The sequence below is a fragment of the Ranitomeya variabilis genome, chromosome 1, assembly GCF_051348905.1.
Source record: "Ranitomeya variabilis isolate aRanVar5 chromosome 1, aRanVar5.hap1, whole genome shotgun sequence".
Lineage (NCBI taxonomy): Eukaryota > Metazoa > Chordata > Amphibia > Anura > Dendrobatidae > Ranitomeya > Ranitomeya variabilis.
In genome coordinates, this window is record NC_135232.1 from 417,276,210 (window position 1) to 417,303,526 (window position 27,317).

Here is a 27,317-nt window from a genome sequence, read left to right on the forward strand (position 1 = left end):
GCTGCAGCAATGAGAGGTAGCCATAATGTAACTGTGGACAGTGCTGTAATTGAACCATTGCCCTGACTTGTATTACACTGCATCTAGCATCACATTTTTTTTTACAAATTATTTTTAACCCCTTAATGACCAGAAAACTTGACTGTTCAGTGAATTTTAGTACATGCAAGTTTAGCAGGTATAAGTTTAACAATTTGAACATTTTTATTTTTTTAATGTGTATTTGCATTTTAGAAGAATAGTATACAGTCATTTTTACACTAAGATATGATCCCATTTTTAGAATAATGAAAGTGGATCTGATGGCAAGTGTTATGGGCAGCATATTATAATGAAAGGGCTGTGGGCTATGATATTTGAATGCTATAGTTTTTTGTGGTGTGTCATCTAAAAGTCTAATGGACATTAGACTGCTATTTATTTAAATAGAGTAACATATAATAATAATAATATAATATAATATTATATTATAGTGGTGGATCCACTTTAAGGCAATAACATGCAGAAAGGAAAAAAAAAGTTTCCAATGCCTTATACATATGTGATGTGTTCAGCAATATTATTAAGGTTAGAAGAAAGAATTGGCTTAAAAATGAGTTTCTATCCACATCCTCTCATCTACTGTATTCTCACAGTATAAACTCGTGTGGGTCTTGCAATACTGCAGTTTTATCAGGATCTCAGAGATGTGTATTATTATGTGCATTGCAATATATTAAACATAACTTGCTAAGTGCCGTGTAAAAAAAATAGCAGGGCAGAACTAAGTTATGTCTTCTTATTACTTCTTTGCTAGTTGTCTTGAGTACGGTAAATCAAACACGTCTTGTCAGATCACCACTCTTGACTAGAGTCCCTCCAGTGCACTGCAGCTCCGAAACTGAGCATGAGCAAAGGAGAAACCGATAATCCAGGATCTAGGTAGCGCATCATAAAACATTCAGCTTTATTCAAACCTTATTAAAATTCACACATGGTGCCCGAATGTATAGTCCAGCCAACATGCTTGGGACTGGATTAGTCCGTACTCATGGCCACACCAGTCTAAAGATATTAAATTAAGGTGGTCATTAAGGAGTTAAATAGATGAACCTTGAGCGGTCTTTAAAATAAACTTAACTCTTCAAGTTCTCACCTTCCATTTTCATCTTAAGCCAGCAACAGTCAGAAGCCTCCACTTCCTCCAGTTTCCACTGCTTGTTTCTGGTTGACTGGCCTGTAAACGCTGTATGTGACGTCACAAAAAATGAATGGGGCTTAATGACTTTTTCACATGACACTCTATTGTAAAAATGGTCAGACTGCCTGGCACTCCTGAATATTTATAATACTTAGAATATTCAAATTAGATTATCATACTGGAGGTACAGATATGTAAGGGTCTACCAATACAGAGTTTGCTGTGAGCGTTTGGTATGTCTGATGTGAAATACCTAGCCTTCCTTCACGTAGACATCAAACTGATGCCTCAAACACTGTATCAATAGAGCCTTACATCATGTTTTGTTAAAACTGAGGCGGTAAGTGAGTGACTACAATATTTGCACATCTCTGCTGAATATGTTGGTGCTATAATACGGTAGATACTTGGTAATCAGTCAATAGGTTCGTAGTTTACATACATACTTTAAGTCATTGAGTCTATACACTAGCGTATTAGAAATACAACAGTACAGCTTAATAAAGTAATCACACTAGGCTTACATAAAAGACAAACTGCAGAACAAGCATTGTACAGCAAATGTAAAATTATTTTTGGGTGTTTATGAAGTGTTCCTAAAGGACCACATAGTATATACCACAAGTATGTAAAACAGCAGCATGAGAATGAAGACCGTATTCCGGTAATGATAAGCAGCTTTATTCACAAGGATTAACACTCCGTAAATTCAGCAGGAGATAATAATAATAATAATAATAATAAAGCTCCTGCAGCAAATCATGGTTGACTACATGGTAGGGCCCCATTCAGATATACGGTAAGTGGTTTTACACATATGGTAAAACTGTCCACATGTCATCAATGTTGTGGATCAGAGTTTGGTCAGTGCGTCAGCTTTTACCATCAGTGTGTCATCAGTTAGTTTCACATATGGATAAATAATTACAAAGCTTCTTACAATGTTAAGCACGGACAGCATACGGACTGTGCACTGTCAGTGTGCAGTCAGTGATTTTCAAGGACCCATAGACTTGTATGGGTGACTTTAATCTGTGATGTTGATAAAAATTGGACACATCTCTGTGATTCTTTTTCGTGGACATACGGTCCTCAAAAAATCACTTACACATATACAGCTCCATATACTATAGTGGTAAATGTTCTATCTATGAAAACCACTGATAGAACAAGTACGTGAAAAACAGACATCTAAATGAGGCCTAAACCGTAAGTAAACCGGTAGTGAGGACATACTCAAATGCTATCTAAGAATTTGATATATAGTTGGGGGAAAGTATTTGCCTCCCTCTGGATTTCCTATTCTTTTGCATGTTTGTCATACTTGAATGTTTCAGATCACCAAACAAATTTAACTATTACACAAAGATAACACAAGTAAACACAAAATGCAGTTTTTAAATGAAGGTCTTTATTATTAAGGGAAAAAGAAAATCAAACCTACACGGTCCTGTGTGAAAAAGTGATTGCCCCCTAAACCTAATAACTGGTTTGGCCACCCCTAGCAGATACAGATGCAATCAAGCATTTGTGATAGCTGGCAATGAGTCTTACAATGCTCTGGAGGAATTTTGGCCACTCATCTTTGCAGAATTGTTGTAATTTAGCCACATTGGGGGGTTTCTGAGCATGAGCCGCCTTTTAAGGGCATTCCACAGCATAAATGGATTAAGGTCAGGTGTTTGACTAGGCCATTCCAAAGTCTTAATTTTGTTTTTCTTAAGCCATTCAGAGGTGGATTTGCTGATGTGTTTTAGATCATTGTCCTGCAGCATAACACAAATACACCTCAATGATAATATACTTGGCACTCAGGAGAATTTTGTAGTGTAGAAAAACATCATTTATTCAGTGCATCCAGTTCAACATGAACGTTTTCGGTCCCAACATAGGACCTTCATCAGACAGGATTTTTGAATACTGTAATATATATATACAAAAATACAAAAGAATATTTTTAGAAAAAATTCTTGATGCACATTAAGGATACAATATATCATATTCAAAATTCTAGTTCAAAAAAGCAAAACAAATATCACTAGTGAAAGTGATCAAGCAGCAATCGTGACGGACTTTGGTGAATCCTGACTTGGAGCGTGAGATGTGAGCTTCATTTTGGAGAGACAGAGAGCTGTGAATGTGTCGATAAGATTATGATAAGGTGACCATGCTGGGTCTGGATAAGGGCCTTCCAGAGTGGATAAATAATGGTGAGATTGCCCCTGTATCGTGCAGGGTGAGCTGCCTAAAAACACAAGAATACAGACACGTGAAGTATTTGACAATATATGAAGCAACAAGGTAAACCAAAACATCAGATTGCCGTGTATAAGAGTAAGTGCTAGAGTATAGAGCATATGTGACCACCGGAGCTGCGTACAGATTCCCTGTATATCAAGAGGCTACCAAACGTCATGGTGACACGCTGAGGGTAGGTGTGAGCAGTTGCCCAACGAATAATGCGACTATGTACCTGGAATACACGATATGTTTGTATGGGCCCAAGGTTGGTGCCAAAAAACAGACAAAGTCCAGGAGGTATGGTGCCGCCTAAGGAAAAGGACATCATGTGGCCAGTATGAGAAAATTGCCAATAGGTGTTATGGAGGACCCACGGTACGTATAAGACAGGAGGACATGTTACCTCGTTCAAGTTTAGGAATATGCGCTGCCACAGGGCGAGACCGCTCGCTGGTGCAGGGAGCGCTGCAAGAAATGAGGGTAGTGCTACATGAATAGCTAGTCCGGTCATAAGAAGTAAATACAGGGTGTGGGAGATTGCCAATAGGCACTAAAGGGGAACCCTGGTACATCCTGAGCTATATTTACTATATTACAAATACACCTCAGCTTGAGGTCACAATCAGGTTCAACTTTTGTCTCATCAGTCCACAGAGTATTCTCCCAAAAGTCTTAGGAAACACAAGTGCACTTCAGTTTGAGGTCACGATCAGATGGCGGACATTCTTTTTCAGGATTTTTAGTAGGCAGCATAATTTATGGTTCCATTTACCACAGCAAGTCTTCCAGGTCCTGAAGCAGCAAAAAAGCCACAGACCATCACACTACCACCACCACATTTTACTGTTGGTATGATGTTCCTTTTCTGAAATGATGTGTTATGTCTTCGCCAGATGTAGTGGGACATACAGCTTCTTAAAAGTTCAACTTTTGTCTTGTCAGTCCACAGGGTATTCTCTCAAAAGTCTTGGGGGATCATAAAAATGTTTTCTGGCAAAACTGACATAAGCCTTTATGTTCTTACTGACAGCAGGGGTTTTCGTCTTGGAACTCTGCCATGCAGGTCATTTTTGCCCAGTCTCTTTCTTATGGTAGGGTCATGAACACTGACCTTAAATGAGTCCTGCAGTTCTTTAGAAGTTGTTGTGGGGTCTTTTGTGACCTCTTGGATGAGTCGTTGCAGCGCTCTTAGGGCAATTTTGGTAGGCTGACCACTCCTGTGAAAGTTCCGCACTGTTCCATGTTTTCGCCATTTGTGGATAATGGCTCTCACTGTCGTTCGCTGGAGTTCTAAAGTGCTAGAAATGGCTTTATTATCTTTCCCAGACTGATAGATCTCAATTACTTTGTTTCTCATCTTTGGATCGCAGCATGATGTCTAGCTTTTGAGGGTCTTTTGGTCTACTTCACTTTGTCAGGCAGGTCATATTTCAGTGATTCTTGATTGAGAACAGGTCTGGCATTAAACAGGCCCGTGTGTAGCTAGGTTTTCCAAAGATGTGATAAACCACAGTAAATTTATGTTTTTTGGGGGGTGGGGGAGTGCATTCACTTTTTCACACAGATCCCTGTAGGTTTGGATTTCTTTTTCCCTTAATAATAAGGACCTTCATTTAAAAACTGCAATTTGTGTTTACTTGTGTTGTCTTTGTCTAATATTTACATTTGTTTGGTGATCTTAAACATTTAAGTGTGTCAAACATGCAAAAGAATAGGAAATCAGGAAGGGGCAAAAACGTTTTCACACACCTGTATGTTGGATAACCTGATCTTTTTTTACTCCTGTTCACCCTGTCCTGTTTATTAACTGGTGTGTCATTTTACAAATTCAGTATAGTTCTTGCCATGAATGAAAATAAACCTGTATTTTATATTAGCTGAAAAAAACTAGTTTGGAGCTGAATATACTTTACATTCATTATTACCTATGTTGTGTGTGATTGAGATGCATAATACAGTTCTAAGAGCTTTGTGGCCACCCTTGAGTCATGCCTGTCTTAAGACCACATCAAAGTAATCAGGCTTATGTAAATATTAAAAAACTGATCCCTTGACATGAAGCTATATCTGTAGACGAGGCAAGAGGAAACTGGTGTGAGGCCCTGCGTATGTATTGACAGCTTGCATAAATGGAATGCCAGATGCAGATCTGCTTGACTCAGCCTGGGGCAACTGTGATGGACTCTGATGTGCTAAAACGCTGCAGGGGGAAAAGTGTGAGGGAACGTGTTTTACGGGAGCTCTTAATTAAACTGTTGTTCTCTTCCAAGAGGACTTTAGGAAACACTAATGAGACATGAGTTTGGGCAATATCCTCATCAAAGAGATAGAGAAGAGCTCCTCTTCTCCTGCCTGCAGCCGTCAGCCATTCCTAGTAGCTCCCTCGATAAACATCACATGGTCAGCCTAGTGCCTCTAGCCACCTGTTAGGGGGCGTCATGGCAGTCAACTGGTGATCTGGGGGCAAGTTCAAACATCCACAGCAACACCTGCTTTCTGCAGACACCTGCTTTGCTTCCTGCAAGCAGAGAACCATATGTTCACTGTGCTGATGTTTACTGAGGTTGCCAGTCTAAAAGGATTCCAACATCAGACTTCTAGGAAAGCTAAGAGGGAAAAAAAGAAGGCTCACTCTAGGAACATATACAGGGACTGCAGGGAGAGTGCCTGGCTCTGCCACAGCATCTAGATTAATTGGAGTGTTTGTTTTACAGTTCAGACTGTCATTAGTGGCTTATCAGATTTAGACATGATATTCCACATCTCCAGATCATCAGACCAAATGTTAGAAGATAAACAAGCCGACAATGGTTAAAATTGTCAGCATCTGTGGACTTTACAGAAAATCTAATAGTAATAATTAAATGTGTACATACTGTAGTAAGTAAACTATTTGTGAAAATACAATACGGGAGGTAAACACTCATTATTATGCAAATCAAGCAGATGGTAATTAAACCAGGATTTGGTACCTTTATTTATTCAAAAAAGTTCAGGTTTTAAATGATTTTCTAGAAAAAAAAGTACAATATTCATAGGAAAAGCATTTTATCCTAGCTTCCACATTACTTTACAGCGAACCAGAGATAATGAGGTTGAATTACTGTATCTAAAGACAAGATTAAAATAGTTATTCGTCCATATGACAAGGCATATGGGCTTGATCCCGTAACAGTTGTTGAATGATGTCACTTCAAGCACAAGTAATTAATCACCAGAATGAAAAATAAGATATGTTTGCTTAGTTCTCCCCCGTCAGACAAATGGTCATTTGATATAAATGCTACAAGGTGTGTGGAGTAACACTGACATATACAGAAAGGTAACCACTTACACACAGGAGAACTAAGAAACTGACTGGTAGCATCAATGAACAAGCATAACCCTATACAGACGTCCTGCTGTGCATCAATATCAGGAGACATTGTTACAGCTTTAACTATTTATGTGTATACTGATACATTTCTGACAATATTTAGAAAGGGATGGAACAGCACTCCTTAATTAGCAGTTTTGCTTTAAAACACCTTTATTGAATTTTTTTTCCAGAATCATAAAGATACACCACTTTTATGAATAAACTTTGTTGTGAGCACAACGTTTCACATCATCAGGCTGGTGTCAGTATGCATCAAAATATCGTAGTTGTTTCAGTGAGAAGACATAGTGAGTACTGCACACCACTCCAATCCTCGGGCTATACTTCTACATGATCTAATGCTTAAAGTGAAATTACCCTTCACTCATACTGCCTGACGAAGGATCTGTGACCTGCACTCACAAGAAAGTTTAGTCATAAACGCGGTGTGCCTTTCTGGCTCTTGAAAAAACACAATAAAGATGTTTTGAGGCAGACCTGCTAATTATGGAGTGATGTTCCATAATTTTCTAAATGTTCTGAAGTGTACTGTAGGAGTTGTGCTACCTGATCTTGTGCATACAAGTACAAGTTTCCCACAATAAGAATTAGTTTCAGGTCTTGGTGTTGAGTTATTTATACATGGCTCTACTCACACTTGCGTTATGGTTTTGATTAAAAACATGTCACATGAACCACCAGGAGCTTTTGACGTAACCCACCACTTTCTAATGTGGTTCATTACTTCATAGACATCTCTTGATAGAAAAATAGCAATGAATTCAGCACTATTTTATCTGTGAAACCATTCCTGAGCAATTGTTGCAGTGTGGTAGGGCTCACTATCCTACTAAACAAGACAGGGCTGCCTTCACCTCCCAATTAATGAGCCTTGGGCATCCTTGTCACTGGTTGTCCTTCCTTGCACTACTTCAGAGGGATACCAAGGACTGCATACCAAGAACCCCACCAGGGAAAACCTGCTGTCTTGTGCGCTCTTTGGATACTCTAACCAAGTCATCTAGTCATCACAATTTGCCCCTTGTCTAAGCTGCAAGAAACCTTACACTTTCTCATTTTTCATGCATGAAATACAGCAGGTTCAAGAACTGTCTGTTTCCTTTCTGCCTAATATATACAACCCATAATAAATATTATTTAACTTCATCTGTCATTAATTTTAATTTTAGAGCTTATCAGTGTGTATTTACTGCATATGTCACTCGTGCCGCACAGAACAATACAAACTAGTGGACTTTGCCAGAAATGTTCCCAATGACATTTTTTTGTCTCCTTAGATGTTATGCATTGCACTGGATTTTTACAAACTACAAGTAATTGCAATGTCTTGTCTAACAGATTGCAGAATAGAACTGACGAGCTACAGCAGGAGATAGCATAAAGCAGTCTATGCTGTGCACTTTTCCAGAAAACTACATTAAGGCAACTTAAACCTTACAACTTGATTTTGACGTTTCAAAAGTAAATCAACAGAAAAATGCCGGACACTGGGGACTTCAGATCTGGGCTAAAAGTATAAATTATTTTTAATACAGCATAAAGTTTGCTCGAAAAAAAAAGGGAAAACGTATTGAATGAGTAATAAGACAGGAAGGGCTTCCATATGTTAGTAAAAGTAAATGAAACAATACTATAGAATATGAAATGCAGCTATTGTTGTTAATAATTAGATTTTCCCCAATGACTCATGAGTTCATGTTAAGGCCAAAATTTTCTCAACGTTTGCAAAATATATATGTGTAATGATGATTTCCATTTTGGCAAAGCGTTCCCCTGCTCTGCACTGCAGGTGTGGATGGCCCTGAAGTCGTCAGAGTGAAGTTTGTGACCTTTTGCCTCTGCGGTGTGAGCCTTGGGCCATCAACTATAGAGCATACTAGATTCTTTTAGCTTGCTGGAAGACATGTAATAACTATTACTGATACACAAGGCTTCCAAAGCCATGTGCTATGGAAAAGAAAATAGTTCTATGCATTGGTAAGATTGTAATGATGGCCACTTTTAGACTCGGTTCTAACGATGGGCACCTATTCCCACAGTGCTGTAACAAGCTGTCATCTCTCTACGCTGACATTGACTACTTGTGTCTCCATGACAGTCTTCTACAAACTGCATGTAAGGCTTCTTTGTACATTAGTTAATTCCAAATGTTTGAATGTTTTTTATACCAAATCATAGACACAAGCAGGTAGGCAGTCTCTGTCTATGTGGACACTGGGGTTCACTGGCAGCGTTAAAGGGAACCTGTCATCCCCAAAATCGATGGTGAGGTAAGCTCACCGTCATCAGGGGCTTATCTACAGCATTCGGTAATGCTGTAGATAAGCCCCCGATGTATCCTGAAACAGGAGAAAAAGAGGTTAGATTATACTCACCCAGGGGCGGTCCCGCTGCGGTCCGGGTCCGATGGGTGTCTCAGGTCCGGCTGGCGCCTCCTATCTTCATTCCATGACGTCCTCTTCTTGTCTTCCTGCCGCAGCTCCGGCGCAGGGGTACTTTGTCTGCCCTGTTGAGGGCAGAGCAAGGTACTGCAGTGCGCAGGCGCCAGGCCTCTCTAACCTTTCCCGGCGCCTGCACACTGCGCCGGAGCCGCGGCATGAAGACCATAAGAGGACGTCATGGAATGAAGATGGGAGGCTCCGGACCGGACCTGAGACACCCATCGGACCCGGACCGCAGCGGGACCGCCCGCCCAGGTGAGTATAATCTAACGTCTTTTTCTCCTCTTTCAGGTAACATCGGGGGCATATCTACAACATTACAGAATGCTTTAGATAAGCCCCTGATGACGGTGAGCTTACCTCACCATCGATTTTGGGGCTGACAGGTTCCCTTTAATGCTGCTGGTTGTCCACATCTGACGCTGACAAAAAGTGACCAGTGAAAGGGCTTTTCTAATCCTTTGAAACATCTCTGTATTTTCCAGCCATAGTCGTTTGCCATTTCAGAGGATGTTTTTCTTTTATACATGTAGTACTTTAACCAAGAGATGAGAGGGATGAGTTATTGAGTGCCACAAGGCCAAAGGCAGGCAATCCCTCGAGATGCACACAGTCTAAAATTGTATCACGAGAGATTAACGAGAAATGATTGGAATATTAAAAACAAACATGCACATTTTAGGAGCTATGAGGGTCAAGTTTCAGAGAATAAGAATAGTTTAGGAGCTTCTTCTGGACAATAAATAGCAGAACTAATTGATCTATTATTTTTTTCTGTTTCCATACGCTACATTCAGTCCATCTCTATTTGTAGCAGGCAAGCATCAAACATTTAAAAGTTGTAGCTTACCAAGCATGCCATAATTTCTTAATGACCCAAGTGTGAGATTTATTTTGTGAGATGAAAAATGTAGGAACCCTGCAGCTCATGAATGCACAATTCCTGTCCATGAATGGCATTATATAGCTGATACACATGCAGACATTAAAATAATTCTACGAATACCATTCCTGATTCTTCCCTCATCTAACCCCCATACTTGTCTTCATAGTTTTAAAAGCACACCTACTATCAAAAGACCATTACTACCCTATTGTTACTGTCAATAATGCTAACTTTTCCATAAACTACTGGCAAGTTTCTTGTTCTAGGCGCCTGCTCTTTAGTGGTTCTTTAATGCTGGCAATAAATGGGCAGCATATGACAAGTTTTTTTTTTTTTTTTTTAAGAGGATTGTACCCAAAATGTAAAAATAACAAGGTTTTAGAATCAGTTCCTGAGAAACTAATTCAAAAGCTGTCGATCTATATGGCGGCACTTCATGTTAGCGAAAAAAAAAGTACAATAGTTACTCAAATTGCATTGAAAAAACCCCCACTCTACTAATCCTTTTAACTCATTCTGTATATTTACATCATGGGAACTATGTAGTCCCTAGAGTCGTACCCATGCGATCAACATGAGAACATTCCAGTGATTCACTTTTGGCTACCCAGTAGTAGCCGAACTAGCGCTGAACCTAGTCCTAAACCCACTCGTTCAACTCCTAATGCCAAGAGGTTGCTATGGAAACCAGAAGCCTGGCAATATTTTTTAAAAATAGTAAAAACAAAGTTGTTACAAAGTTGTAAACATCCCAAAATAGCCCCAATGAAAACCACAGCTTGTCCCAGAAAAGTAAGCTATCAACACAAAATCACATGGTTTTTGGACAAAAGAGTTTTTGTGTGGAACCACTGTAATTATACTGATAATTATTTATGCCACACAGAAAATAGTTCAACATTTTACACTTAAAAAAAATGCACATGCTGTACTTTATCCATCCCCGCTAAGGCTACTTTCACACTAGCGTTAACTGCATTCCGTCTCAAAACATCTTTTTTCAGAAAAAACGCATCCTGCAAGAGTGTTTGCAGGATGCGTTTTTTCCCCATAGACTTGTATTGGCGACGTATTGCGACGGATTGGCATACGTCGTGTACGTCGTACGACGGATGCGTCGAAATTTGGCGATACGTCGTCGGCAAAAAACGTTGCTTGTAGCGTTTTTTGTCTCCGCCTAAAAAAGGTGTCGCGACGCATCCTGCGGCATGCGTCGTTGGCTATAATGGAAGCCTATGAGCGACGGATGCGTCGGGACACGTCGTACGACGCAATGCAGCGCTGCAATACGTTTTTTTACAGTGAGCATGCTCAGAAGCTGGATTTTGTTGCCAATTGGCCAGACACCCCCAAATCTATATAAACCTGGCCTGGGCCTTCAACCCCACATATATGGCCACGTATATACGTGGCACTTATATAAGTGCCACATAGTTAAGTGCCACGTATTTAAGTGCCACGTATTTAAGTGCCACGTATATAAGTGCCACGTACATAAGTGCCACGTATTTAAGTGCCACATATTTCACGAAAGCCACGATTTTTTAGTGCCACGTATAACCACGTAGTTATAGTATTTATAGTACGTGGCACTGAAATACGTGGCACTATGACTGTCAGAAAATGTTCATTAAACGGTTAGGTGTGAGGTTAGGGGTAGGGTTAGGGTTTGGATCCCTTTATCATCATCCGTAGTTCATTAATCGGATGAATCCACAGTCGTCTCCGTTGCTGCAGAAGCATCCTACGTCTTTCCGCTGCCGCCTCCTTCTCCCGCACTATGATATCCAGGCGATTCGTCTCAAAGATAACGTCGGTAACCAAACTAGCAATCCTCACAAGAACACCTTCCATCGCTGCCACAAAACTAAAACCCTCAAAGATGGGCTGTAAAAACAGTAACTATATAGTTTTCCATATTTTCCAGTAGCCAATCAAATTTGGGAGCCTCCCATTTTAAAAACGTATCCGTCGTAAAAACGGATGCAACGGATGGTAAAAACGGATGCAACGTATGCAACGCATCCAGTATTTTCGACGGAAACGTTTAGCGGATTTGCGACGGATCCGTCGAAATGCTGTATGCGTTGCATACGTTTTTCACTTTTTTTGACGCATCCGTTTTTTCGGCAAAAAACGGATTTGCGACGTAATGCAGTTAACGCTAGTGTGAAAGTAGCCTAACTGTTCTGCCCCTAAATGATGGCATGGAAAATTAGACCTCATTCTAATTTTCCATGCTTTTTTAAAGAGCTGTCCACTACTAGGAAAACAGCTTCTTCACCTGAATCTACTTAGGATTCATTTATAATAAGTCGGTGATATGAAAAAGATTCACAGGCCCATGGTCCAGCGGCCATGTCGGTTGCACACGACCACGGACCAGAGTTCAGTGATCTCCATCCTACTAGCCAGAATCCCCTGGAATGACTTGTACGCAAGGTCAGACTGGCCCGGCAAGGTAACGGTGAAAAGCCTGGTGGGCCCCAGAGAAGGAGGAAGAAAGAAATTTTTAAAAAGTTTTTAGGGATGAGGGCACAATAATGTCACTACAGCGCACTCTCTCTGTCTTGAGCACTGTAGACAGTCAAAAGAGACCTTCAGTGGGAACTGGAGAGGTGACTATTTCATTTTTATTTTTCATGTATGGAGCATTATGTGTGACCTATAATATACTGTATTGACCACTGTATGGGCCTCTTATATACCGTATGGAGGAGCATTATATGAGGCCCTTTATATACTGTATGGAGCACTGTATGGGCCTATTATATACTGTATGGAGGAGCATTACATGGGGCCCATTATATACTGTATTGAGCACTGTATGGGCCTCTTATATACCGTATGGAGGAGCATTATATGAGGCCCTTTATATACTGTATGGGGCACTGTATGGGCCTATTATATACTGTATGGAGGAGCATTACATGGGGCCCCTTATATACTGTATGGAACACTGTATGGGCCTATTATATACTGTATAAGGGAGCATTACATGAGGCCCTTTATATACTGTATGGACCTATTACATACTGTATGGAGGAGCATTATATGGGGCCCATTATATACTGTATGGAGCACTGTATGCACCTATTACATGTTATATAGGGGAGCATTATATGGGGCCCATTATACACTGTATGGAGCACTGTATGGGCCTATTATATACTGTATGGAGGAGCATTACATGGGGCCCATTATATACTGTATGGACCACTGTATGGGCCTATTACATACTGTATAAGGGAGCATTACATGAGGCCCTTTATATACTGTATGGACCTATTACATACTGTATGGAGGAGCATTATATGGGGCCCATTATATACTTTATGGGCCTATTACATACTGTATAGATGAGCATTATATGGAGCCCATTATATACTGTATGGACCTATCACATACTGTATGGAGGAGCATTATATGGGGCCCATTATATACTGTATGGAGCACTGTATGGGCCTATTATATACCGTATGGAGGAGCATTATATGTGGCCCATTATATACTGAATGGAGCACTGAATGGGCCTATTACATACTGAATAGATGAGCATTATATGGGGCCCATTATATACTGTATGGACCTATTACATACTGTATGGAGGAGCATTATATGGGGCCCATTATATACTGTATGGAGCACTGTATGGGCCTATTATATACCGTATGGAGGAGCATTATATGGGGCCCATTATATACTGAATGGAGCACTGAATGGGCCTATTACATACTGAATAGATGAGCATTATATGGGGCCCATTATATACTGTATGGACCTATTACATACTGTATGGAGGAGCATTATATGGGGCCCATTATATACTGTATGGAGCACTGTATGGGCCTATTATATACCGTATGGAGGAGCATTATATGGGGCCCATTATAAACCGTATGGAGCACTGTATGGGCCTATTACATATTGTATAAAGGAGCATTACATGAGGCCCTTTATAGACTGTATGGAGCACTGTACGCGCCTATTACATGCTATATAGAGGAGCAGTATACGGGGCTCATTATATACTGTATGGAGCACTGTATGGGTCTATTATATACTGTATGGAGGAGCATTATATGGGGCCCATTATATACTGTATGGAGCACTGTATGGGCCTATTATATACTGTATGGAGGAGCATTATATGGGGCCCACTATATACTGTATGGAGCACTGTATAGGCCTATTATATACTGTATGGAGGAGCATTATATGGGGCCCATTATATACTGTATGGAGCACTGTATGGGCCTATTATATACTGTATGGAGGATCATTATATGGGGCCCATTATATACTGTATGGAGTACTCTATGGGCCTATTATATACTGTATGGAGGAGCATTATATGGGGCCCATTATACACTGTATGGAGCACTGTATGGGCCTATTATATACTGTATAGAGGAGCATTATATGGGGCCCATTATACACTGTATGGAGCACTGTATGGGCCTATTATATACTGTATGGAGGAGCATTATATGGGGCCCATTATATACTGTATGGAGCACTCTATGGGCCTATTATATACTGTATGGAGGAGCATTATATGGGACCCATCATATACTGTATGGAGCACTGTATGGGCCTATTATATACTGTATAGAGGAGCATTATTTGGGGCCCATTATATACTGTATGGAACACTGTATGGGCCTATTACATACTGCATGGAGGAGCATTATATGGGGCCCATTATACATTGTATGGAGCATAGTATGGGCCTATTATATACTGTATGAAGGAGCATTATATGGGGCCCATTATATACTGTATGGAGCACTCTATGGGCCTATTATATACTGTATGGAGGAGCATTATATGGGGCCCATTATATACTGTATGGAACACTGTATGGGCCTATTATATACTGTATAGAGGAGCATTATATGGGGCCCATTATACACTGTATGGAGCACTGTATGGGCCTATTATATACTGTATGGAGGAGCATTATATGGGGCCCATTATATACTGTATGGAGCACTGTATGGGCGTATTATATACTGGATGGAGGAGCATTATATGGGGCCCATTATATACTGTATGGAGCACTGTATGGGCCTATTATATACTGTATAGAGGAGCATTATATGGGGCCCATTATACACTGTATGGAGCACTGTATGGGCCTATTATATACTGTATGGAGGAGCATTATATGGGGCCCATTATATACTGTATGGAGCACTGTATGGGCGTATTATATACTGGATGGAGGAGCATTATATGGGGCCCATTATATACTGTATGGAGCACCGTATGGGCCTATTAAATACTGTATAGAGGAGCATTATATGGGGCCCATTATACACTGTATGGAGCACTGTATGGGCCTATTATATACTGTATGGAGGAGCATTATATGGGGCCCATTATATACTGTATGGAGCACTGTATGGGCGTATTATATACTGGATGGAGGAGCATTATATGGGGCCCATTATACACTGTATGGAGCACTGTATGGGCCTATTATATACTGTATGGAGGAGCATTATATGGGGCCCATTATATACTGTATGGAGCACTGTATGGGCCTATTACATATTGTATAGAGGAGCATTATATGGGGCACATTATATACTGTATGGAGCACTGTATGGGCCTATTATATACTGTATGGAGGAGCATTATATGGGGCCCATTATATACTGTATGGAGCACTGTATGGGCATATTATATACTGGATGGAGGAGCATTATATGGGGCCCATTATATACTGTATGGAGCACTGTATGGGCCTATTATATACCTGTATGGAGGAGCATTAAATGGGGCACATTATATACTGTATGGAGCACTGTATGGGCCTATTATATACTGTATGGAGGAGCATTATATGGGGCCCATTATATACTGTATGGAGCACTGTATGCACCTATTACATGTTATATAGAGGAGCATTATATGGGGCCCATTATATACTGTATGGAGCACTGTATGGGCCTATTATATACTGTATGGAGGAGCATTAAATGGGGCACATTATATACTGTATGGAGCACTGTATGGGCCTATTATATACTGTATGGAGGAGCATTATATGGGGCCCATTATATACTGTATGGAGCACTGAATGGGCCTATTATATACTGTATGGAGGAGCATTATATGGGGCCCATTATATACTGTATGGAGCACTGTATGGGCCTATTATATACTGTATGGAGGAGCATTAAATGGGGCACATTATATACTGCATGGAGCACTGTATGGGCCTATTATATACTGTATGGAGGAGCATTATATGGGGCCCATTATATACTGTATGGAGCACTGTATGGGCATATTATATACTGGATGGAGGAGCATTATATGGGGCCCATTATATACTGTATGGAGCACTGTATGGGCCTATTATATACCTGTATGGAGGAGCATTAAATGGGGCACATTATATACTGTATGGAGCACTGTATGGGCCTATTATATACTGTATGAAGGAGCATTATATGGGGCCCATTATATACTGTATGGAGCACTGTATGCACCTATTACATGTTATATAGAGGAGCATTATATGGGGCCCATTATATACTGTATGGAGCACTGTATGGACCTATTATATATTGTATGGAGGAGCATTAAATGGGGCCCATTATATACTGTATGGAGCACTGTATGGGCCTATTATATACTGTATGGAGGAGCATTATATGGGGCCCATTATATACTGTATGGAGCACTGTATGGGCCTATTATATACTGTATGGAGGAGCATTATATGGGGCACATTATACACTGTATGGAGCACTGTATGGGCCTATTATATACTGGATGGAGGAGCATTATATGGGGCCCATTATATACTGTATGGAGCACTGTATGGGCCTATTACATACTGTATGGATGAGCATTATATGGGGCCCATTAAATACTGTATGCAGCACTGTATGGGCCTATTATATACTGGATGGAGGAGCATTATATGGGGCCCATTATATACTGTATGGAGCACTGTATGCACCTATTACATGTTAAATAGAGGAGCATTATATGGGGCCCATTATATACCGTATGGAGCACTGTATGAGCCTATTATATACTGTATGGAGGAGCATTAAATGGGGCCCATTATATACTGTATGGAGCACTGTATGGGCCTATAATATACTGTATGGACGAACATTATATGGGGCCCATTATATACTGTATTGAGCACTGTATGGGCCTATTATATACTGTATAGAGGAGCATTATATGGGGCCCATTATATACTGTATGGAGCAGTGTATGGGCCTATTACATACTGTATAGATGAGCATTATATGGGGCCCATTATATACTGTATGGACCTATTACATACTGTATGGAGGAGCATTATATGGGGACCATTATATACAGTAAGGAGCACTGTATGCGCCTATTATATACCGTATGGAGGAGCATTATATGGGGCCCATTATATACTGGATGGAGCACTGTATGGGCCTATTACTTACTGTATGGAGGAGCATTATATGGGGCCCATTATATACTGTATGGAGGACTGTATGGGCCTATTAAAACTGTATGGAGGAGCATTATATGGGACCCATTATATACTGTATGGAGCACTGTATGGGCCTATTATATACTGTATGGAAAAGCATTACATGGGGCCCATTATATACCGTATGGAGCACTGTATGGGCCTATTATATACTGTATGGAGGAGCATTATATGGGGCCCATTATATACTGTATGGAGCACTGTATGGGCCTATTACATACTGTATAGAGGAGCATTATATGGGGCCCATTATATACTGTATGGAGCACTGTATGGGCCTATTATATACTGTATGGAGGAGCATTATATGGGGCCCATTATACACTGTATGGAGCACTGCATGAGCCTATTATATACTGTATGGAGGAGCATTATATGGGGCCCATTATATACTGTATGGAGCACTGTATGGGCCTATTACATATTGTATAGAGGAGCATTATATGGGGCATATTATATATTGTATGGAGCACTGTATGGGCCTATTACATACTGTACGGAGGAGCATTATATGGGGCCCATTATATACTGTATGGAGCTCTTTATGCGCCTATTATATACTGTATGGAGGAGCATTATATGGGGCCCATTATATACTGCATGGAGGAGCATTATATGGGGCCCATTATACTGGTTGGAGCATTATGTGGGGCCATTATTCTGCATGGAGCAATATATGGGCCACTATACTGTATAGAGTAGTATGTGAGGCCATTGTACTGTATGGAGCTTGTGCCAGTCATTTCACTGGTTTCTCATCCACTCCAGAATTCAATATAAGCTTATCATTCTCACCCACAAAGCACTCCACGGATCAGCAACACCCTACATCTCCACCCTTATCTCAGTATACCACCCTACCCGTGCCCTCCGTTCTGCTAATGAACTGAGGTTAACATCCTCAATAATCAGAATTTCCCACTCCCATCTCCAAGACTTCTCAAGTGCTGCGCCAATTCTTTGGAATGCACTACCCAGGTTAATACAATTAATCCCCAATGCCCACAGTTTTAATCGTGCTCTAAAAACGCATTTGTTCAGACTGGCCTACCGTCTCAACGCATTAACCTAACTATCCCTGTGTTGCCCATTCAAAATTTTCACCATAACCAGGTTCCTCGCATCATGTTCTCACACGCGTTATGCATTTAATAGCCCTTTGTGTCTGTACTGTTACATATTCTGGGTGATAACTGGTTCATGCAGCTTTACATGAACACCCGATTTCTTACATTATGGCTGGTCAGAACAATGAAAGCAATTGTTACCATCCACCATTCGTGTCCCCCCTTTTTCCTCATAGATTGTAAGCTTGCGAGCAGGGCCCTCATTCCTCTTGGCATCTGCGGAGTTATGTGATTATTGTTATGATTTAATGTCTTTTATTGTCTGTACAAGTCCCCTCTAAAATGCAAACTGCTGCGGAATATGTCGGCACAATGTAAATAATTATATATATATATATATATATATATATATATATATATATATATATATTATTATTATTTTGGACCCAGTATGCTGTATGGAACGTTATGTTAGGTCCATTATACTGTATGGAGCATTACATGAAGACATTATAGTGTATGGAGCAGTATGTGGTACTATATGGTGGACTATGTGGTGCCCATAATACTGTATGGAGGACTATACTGTCCGGTCTTAAAGAAGTTGTCCACTACTATAACCTTTTTTTTTTTTTTTTCATAAATCTTGCTATTATGGGCCACTGAAAACATCTACTGTGTTTATTTTAGCAATATTACCTTTTATCATGCTGTAGCAGCACATCTTTAGTGCTGGATTCAGCTCTCATGGGGTTAATCGACAACTTCCTTTCTCCTGAGTTACTGTGCTCTAATACTACAAGTTCCATGATGCATTGCACTGCTACTAAGCACGAACCTACCACACCCACTCCAAAACACACCCCAACCCCTCCCTCCTCTCCCCCTCTATCTTCAAAAAGATTTGTGATGTCATTTCTGTCCAACCTCCTCTTTTACATTTGTCCAACCCACACTCCATTACACACAGATAGACAGACAGACAGACAGACAGACATATCTGTATATACACTCACCGGCCACTTTATTAGGTACACCTGTCCAACTTCTTGTTAACACTTAATTTCTAATCAGCCAATCACATGGCGGCAACTCAGTGCATTTAGGCATGTAGACATGGTCAAGACAATCTCCTGCAGTTCAAACCGAGCATCAGTATGGGGAAGAACGGTGATTTGAGTGCCTTTGAACGTGGCATGGTTGTTGGTGCCAGAAGGGCTGGTCTGAGTATTTCAGAAACTGCTGATCTACTGGGATTTTCACGCACAACCATCTCTAGGGTTTACAGAGAATGGTCCGAAAAAGAAAAAAAATCCAGTGAGCGGCAGTTCTGTGGGCGGAAATGCCTTGTTGATGCCAGAGGTCAGAGGAGAATGGGCAGACTGGTTCGAGCTGATAGAAAGGCAACAGTGACTCAAATCGCCACCCGTTACAACCAAGGTAGGCCTAAGAGCATCTCTGAACGCACAGTGCGTCGAACTTTGAGGCAGATGGGCTACAGCAGCAGAAGACCACACTGGGTACCACTCCTTTCAGCTAAGAACAGGAAACTGAGGCTACAATTTGTACAAGCTCATCGAAATTGGACAGTAGAAGATTGGAAAAACGTTGCTTGGTCTGATGAGTCTCGATTTCTGCTGCGACATTCGGATGGTAGGGTCAGAATTTGGCGTAAACAACATGAAAGCATGGATCCATCCTGCCTTGTATGGAGCATCTTTGGGATGTGCAGCCAACAAATCTGCGGCAACTGTGTGATGCCATCATGTCAATATGGACCAAAATCTCTGAGGAATGCTTCCAGCACCTTGTTGAATCTATGCCACGAAGAATTGAGGCAGTTCTGAAGGCAAAAGGGGGTCCAACCCGTTACTAGCATGGTGTACCTAATAAAGTGGCCGGTGAGTGTATATCTATCTATGTCTATTTCCATAGGTATGTCCATATCCATGTTTCTAAACCCCTTCACCCCTGGAGCGTTTTTCGTTTATCGCTCCCCTTCTATCCAGGGCCATCATTTTTCCATATGGCCATGTGAGGGCTTATCTTTTGCGGGACAAGTTCTACTTTTGAACGACACCATTGGTTTTACCATGTCGTGTAACAGAAAATGTGAAAAAAATTCAAAGTGCAATGAAATGGCAAAAAAGTGCAATCCCACACTTGTTTTTTGCTTGGCTTTTTGGCTAGGTTCACTAAATGCTAAGGCTGTGTGCACCCGTTGCGGATCTGATTGCAGATCCGCAGCGTTTTTTGCTGCACTGAATTGCATCAAATCCGCAGTGTAGTGCACAACCAATGTGAGTCTATGGGAGCCGCAGACTTGTTGTGCACATGCTGCGGAAAAAGCCGCACCAAAACCACACCAAGAACTGCATCAAAACTGCACCAAAAACTGTATCAAAACCGCACCAAAACTGCACCAGGTTTTGATGCAGTTTTTGGTGCAGTTTTGATGCAGTTTTTGGTACAGTTTTGATGCTTTTTTTGGTGCGGTTTATGCGCGGTTTTAATGCCGTTTTTGGAAATAAGTAAATAAACGGAAAATGTGCATGATTTGAATGGAAACATGCATGAAAAAACGGATTCCAATGCTGGATTCATCATTTCACAGCTCAGTTTCATACTTTTTTTGCCGGATCCGTTGCTGTGCGTTTTTTCGCCGGACAGAAAAAACGTTCCTCTGTATGTGTTTTCCATCCGGCGGAAACAGCTTTTTTGACGGATCCGGCAAAAAACGGATGAAACTCTATGAGAAAAAAACGGATCCGACGGAAAAAAATGGATCCGTTTTTTTCAAAACTCGCCGGATTGTGCCTCACGGCAAAAACCTGATGTGTGAAAGCACCCAAATATATGGATAGATACATCTATGTATCTATAGATATATCTATAGATAAATATATCTATAGATAGATATATCCATAGATATATAATAGAAAGGCCGATGTTTCTATAAGGCTACTTTCACACTTGCGTTTTTCGCAATCCATCTTTTTGGGAAAAAAACGGATCCTGCAAATGTGCTCGCAGGATGAGTTTTTTACCCATAGACGTGTATTAGTGAAGGATCGCGACGGATGGCCACACGTCGCGTCCGTCGTGCAACGGATGCGTCGTGTTTTGGCGGACCGTTGGCACGTCCCTCGCGTCTGCCATTTTCTACCGCGCATGTGCGGCCAAAACTCCGCACCCTCCTCCCCGGACTTCAGAATGGGCAGCGGATGCGTTGAAAAACTGCATCCGCTGCCCACGACGTGCACAAATTTCACAACGTGCGTCGGTACGTCGGCCCAACGCATAGCGATGGACCCGTGCCGATGCAAGTGTGAAACAGGCCTTAATGAGCGTTTAATTTAATAAAAAACTGAAAAAAACGGCGTGGGCTCCCGTTCAATTTTCTGCGCAAGAGGGGGAAAGCCGACGGCCGGGGGCCAATATTTGTAGCCTGCTATGAATATCAGCCTGCAGCTGTCTGCGTAGCCTTTACTGGCTATTAAAATAGGGGGACCCCCCAAAAAAACATGACGTGGGGTCCCCCTATATTTTATAGCCAGAAAGGCTACGCAGACAGCTGCGGGCTGATATTCATAGCCTAGAGAGGGGCCATGGATATTGGTCCCCCCCGGCTACAAATACCAGTCCGCAGCCACCCCAGAAATGGCGCATCTGTAATAAGGCTACGTTCACATTTGCGTTGTGCGCCGCTGCGTCGGCGACGCAACGCACAACGCAAACAAAAACGCAACAAAACGCACGCTAAAACGCTGCATTTTGCGACGCATGCGTCCTTTTTCGCCGAAAGTTGGACGCAAAAAAAATGCAACTTGCTGCGTTCTCTGCGCCCAAAAAAACGCATGCGGCGCAAAACGCAGCACAACGCATGTCCATGCGCCCCCATGTTAAATATAGGGGCGCATGACGCATGCGGCGACGCTGCGGCGCCGAACGCTAATGTGAACGTAGACTTAAGATGCGCCAATTCCGGCACTGAGGCTGGTTTCACACTTGCGTTTTTGGACGCTGCGTTTTAGCGCTAAAAACGCATGCGTTTTTTTTCCTATACTTAACATTAAAAACGCATGCGTTTCTTCGCATGCGTTTTGACGCGTTTTCGGCAACGCATGCGTTTTTGAACGCGCGCGTTCATTTGCAGAAATGCAACCTGTAGTAATTTTTAGCAGCGTTTTTTTGCCGCAAAAAACGATACGATATTTCAGTGCCACGTATTTCAGTGCCACGTATATAAGTGCCATGTATATAAGTGCCACGTATGTAAGTGCCACATATGTAAGTGCCACCTATGTAAGTGCCACGTATTTAAGTGCCACGTGACACGGATTTAAGTGCCACGTATTTCAGTGCCACGTATTTCAGTGCCACGTATTTCAGTGCCACGGATTTAAGTGCCACCTATGTAAGTGCCACGGATTTAATTGCCACGTATGTAAGTGCCACGTGCCACGTATTTCAGTGTCACGTATTAAAGTGCCATGTATTTCTGTCACATTTAGGGTTAGGGTTAGGCCCTAACCCTACCCCTAGCTATTTCTATTTATATTGGGTTTTCTTGTGGATTTTGATGATTGGCAGCTGTCACACACTTCTCAGCATGCGTTTCAAAAATGCAAACGCATGAAAAAAACGCATGTAAACGCGGCAAAACGCCGCGTTTTTTTCTACATGCAAAAACGCATGCGTTTAAAAAACGCCGCATTTTACCGCGTTAATTACATGCTTTTTTTCACACATGCGTTTTTTTTTAAAACGCATGCAGATAAAAACGCAAGTGTGAAACCAGCCTAAGTCTACGTTCACATTTGCGGTCTGCGCCGCAGCGTCGTGCGCTGCAGCGTCGCCGCATGCGTCATGCGCCCCTATATTTAACATGGGGGCGCATGGACATGCGTCGCACTTGCGTTTTGCGCCGCATGCGTCCCTGCGGCGCACGCGTCCGGGCGCAGAGGACGCAGCAAGTTGCATTTTTGCTGCGTCCAAAATCAATCAAAAAAAGGACGCATGCGGCGCAAAACGCAGCGTTGTGCATGCGTTTTGCTGCGTTTTTGTTTGTGTTGTGCGTTGCGGCGCCGACGCTGCGGCGCACAACGCAAATGTGAACGTAGCCTTAGCCCCTCTCTTCCCACTCCCGTGTAGCGGTGGGATATGGGGTAATAAGGGGTTAATGTCACCTTGCTATTGTAAGGTGACATTAAGCCGGGTTAATAACGGAGAGGCGTCAATAAGACGCCTATCCATTATTAATCCAATACTAAAAAAGGGTTAATAAAACACACACACATTAGGAAAAAGTATTTTATTATTCTTCATTTAACCATACTTACCATACTTCAGCGCCTGCAAAAAACGTAACATAATAAACCGTATACTACCTGTCCGCTGTAGTCCAATTAATAACGACGATCTCCCCTATAGAACAGTGACATCGGGTGATGACACTGCTCTATAGGACCCTCAGTGACACACTGACAGGAGGCAATGGCTCCTGCAGTGCATCACTGAGGTTACTAAAGTTCACTGGTCTCACTTTATGGCAAAAAGCTGCGTGGGAACTTTCTCATACAGCATGCCATAAAGTGAGACTAGGGACTATTTTCTCACAGGGGCGTAGGAATACATTGTGGGAAAAACATTGTGGAAGGATACCTTCCTCCCCTCATTGTGTTCCTGGAGCCTCTGGAGAGCAGTCGCGTCAGCAGATGCTGCTGCTCTCCACGGGAGATCGTCGTGGGACACTCGTTTTAATTGGATTTCTGCGGATCAGGGAGTATAGTGTTTGTTTATTATTTTAATATTTTTTACAGATGACACTGGCTTCGGGGATCAAAGTGACAAGTGATGGTGAGTATGTACTCTATGTTACATGTACTGTATGTCTATATGTATGTTGTATGTATGTATGCAGGGGCGGATTATCAGAGGGTCAATATGGGCGGTAGTCCAGGGCCCAGTGGCTTGGGGGGGCCCTGGGCCACCGCAGATTGACCCTCTGATAATCCGCCGGAGTGTGACTGAATGCCCGGCCCGCCGGCATTTATGTGCCCCGCCCCCCGGACCCGGTGGGCAGAGAGAGGGGGTCCGCATCGGGCCCCTTCTCATCTGCTCACCGGGCCCCTTCCGGCGCTGCGCCGCTTTCCTATTGAGGTGCGGGCGCGCGCCCGCACCTCAATAGTTAACAACAGCCGCCAGCCAGCCAATTGGAGGCTGGCAGCTGAAGTCGGCCGCAGCTCACACGTCGCCGGCGTCTGACGTCATTGTCAGTCGCCGGCGAGTGTGCGCTGCTGGAGGGAGCTCGCCGCGTGGAGCGCTGGTAAGGTGAGGAGACTGTTTGTTTTTTTTTGTTTTGTGTTTTAATAAGCTAACGGTGGACAGTGGACACACTGGGGGCAATGCTGGAGGACACACTGGGGCAATGCTGGAGACACTGGGGCAGATTGCTGGAGACACTGGGGCAGATTGCTGGAGACACTGGGGCAGATTGCTGGAGACACTGGGGCAATGCTGGAGACACTAGGGCAGATTGCTGGACACACTGGGGGCAATGCTGGAGACACTGGGGCAGATTGCTGGAGACACTGGGGCAATGCTGGAGACACTGGGGAAGATTGCTGGAGACACTGGGGCAGATTGCTGGAGACACTGGGGCAGATTGCTGTAGACACTGGGGCAGATTGCTGTAGACACTAGGGCAATGCTGGAGACACTGGGGCAATGCTGGAGACACTGGGGCAGATTGCTGGACACACTGGGGGTAATATGCTGGAGACAATGGGGCAGATTGCTGGACACACTGGGGGCAATGCTGGAGGACACACTGGGGCAGATTGCTGGAGACACTGGGGCAATGCTAGACACACTGGGGCAGATTGCTGGACACACTAGGGCAGATTGCTGGACACACTGGGGCAGATTGCTGGACACACTGGGGGTAATATGCTGGAGACAATGGGGCAGATTGCTGGACACACTGGGGGCAATGCTGGACAATTGGACATACTGGGGCAGATTGCAGGACACACTGGGGCAATATGCTGGACATACTGGGGCAGATTGTTGAACACACTGGGGGCAATATGCTGGAGTCAGACACTGGGGCAGATTGCTGGAGACACTGTCTGGGGGCAATGCTGGACACACTGGGGCAGATTGCTGGTTACTGGGGCAATATGCTGGACATACTGGGGCAGATTGCTGGACACACTGGGGGCAGGACTGGAGGCATGGGCAGAATGTAGACACGGGGCAGAATGAAAGACATGGGGCAGGATTGGATCATGGGGCAGGAGAATACGATGGAGACAGATGGGGCAGGATGGGGAGATCACATGGGGTAGAATGGATACTCATGAGTGCAGGATGGGAGAACATATGGCAGGAGCCAGGAATGAGACACACGGGGCCAGGGTGGGGAATATTATTACCATAGGAGCTAATTAAGGGATATTATTACTGCAGTGATGTATTTATTTTATTTTTTGAGTATACTGTTTTAAATGGGGGGGCGGTCCTGTTACTGTACAGAGTGACTCTATATCGCCTTTTTTTCTCCATGTGTAATGTAGAAGTTGTGAAAAATTAAGTAATGTGTTCTGCAAGCGGAGCTCGAGATAACTGTTATTTCCTGCAGAAACGAGTCCTGGCTGAAAGAAATGATGGCGGTCTGTGCTGGATGAAAGATGAAGGACTTCACCTAGAGACGTCATTGGTGAGTCAGTGTTACCTATACATTGACACTATACACTATACTATATACAGAGGTCCTGTGTACAATGTCACCAGTGATCACTGTATTACCTATACACTATATACAGAGCTCCTGTGTATAATGTCACCAGTGATCTCTGTATTACCTCTACACAGACACTGCATACTAAGTATAGATCTCCTGTGAATACTGGCACTTATGGTGATAGTATTGTGTTTTTTTTTATTATTATTACTGATCAGTATTGTAGTATTCAGCCACTATGTGGTGGTAATATGTGGTCTGGAAATGGTGTTGTGGTATTTGTCCCTTGAATGTGCTATTTGGTCACCAAGTGGTAGTAATATGTGGTCTTGATCTGGTGCGGTGGTATTTGTTCCTTGTATGTGATATTATTCGATCACTGTGTTTGTAATTTGTGGTCTGGTCATGGCGCGGTGGTATTTGTTCCTTGTATGTGATATTATTGGTCAAAATATACCTAAATTATATTGCAGATTTTAACAAATATTTAATAGGTTACAGTAGAGTAGGGCCCGGCCATTTTTCTGGAATAATCTGGTTCGGGTATAATATGACCCCCCCCCCCCCCGTCACATGACCCCCCCTGTCACATGACCCCCCCCCCGTCACATGACCCCCCCCGTCACATGACCCTCCCCGTCACATGACCCTCCCGTCACATGACCGGGGGGGCCCACAGTGTCTGAACAGCCCGGGGCCCTGGCTACCCTTAATCCACCCCTGTATGTATGTATGTACTGTATGTATGTACTGTATGCGCATGTCGTCGCATGCCGCATGTCGTCGCATGGCGCATGTCGTCGCATGCAGCATGTAATCGCATGCAGCATGTCGTCGCATGGCGCATGTCGTCGCATGGCGTCGCATGGCGC

At 42.6% G+C, this 27,317-nt stretch overlaps 1 protein-coding gene across 14 annotated transcripts in view; it reads right to left on the reverse strand.

Moving 5' to 3' along the window:
* The window catches only part of NFIB (nuclear factor I B), a 308,859-nt gene that overhangs the window by 69,270 nt on the left and 212,272 nt on the right, over nt 1-27,317 (reverse strand). For 6 of the 14 annotated variants that reach the window (XM_077249226.1, XM_077249231.1, XM_077249225.1 and 3 more), the window contains exon 7: nt 1,136-1,225. The exons of the other annotated variants lie outside the window; for them this stretch is intronic. In XM_077249226.1, the coding sequence (XP_077105341.1) occupies nt 1,136-1,225 (90 nt within the window). The remainder of the gene's footprint in view (nt 1-1,135; nt 1,226-27,317) is intronic. 14 annotated transcript variants of the gene reach the window in all.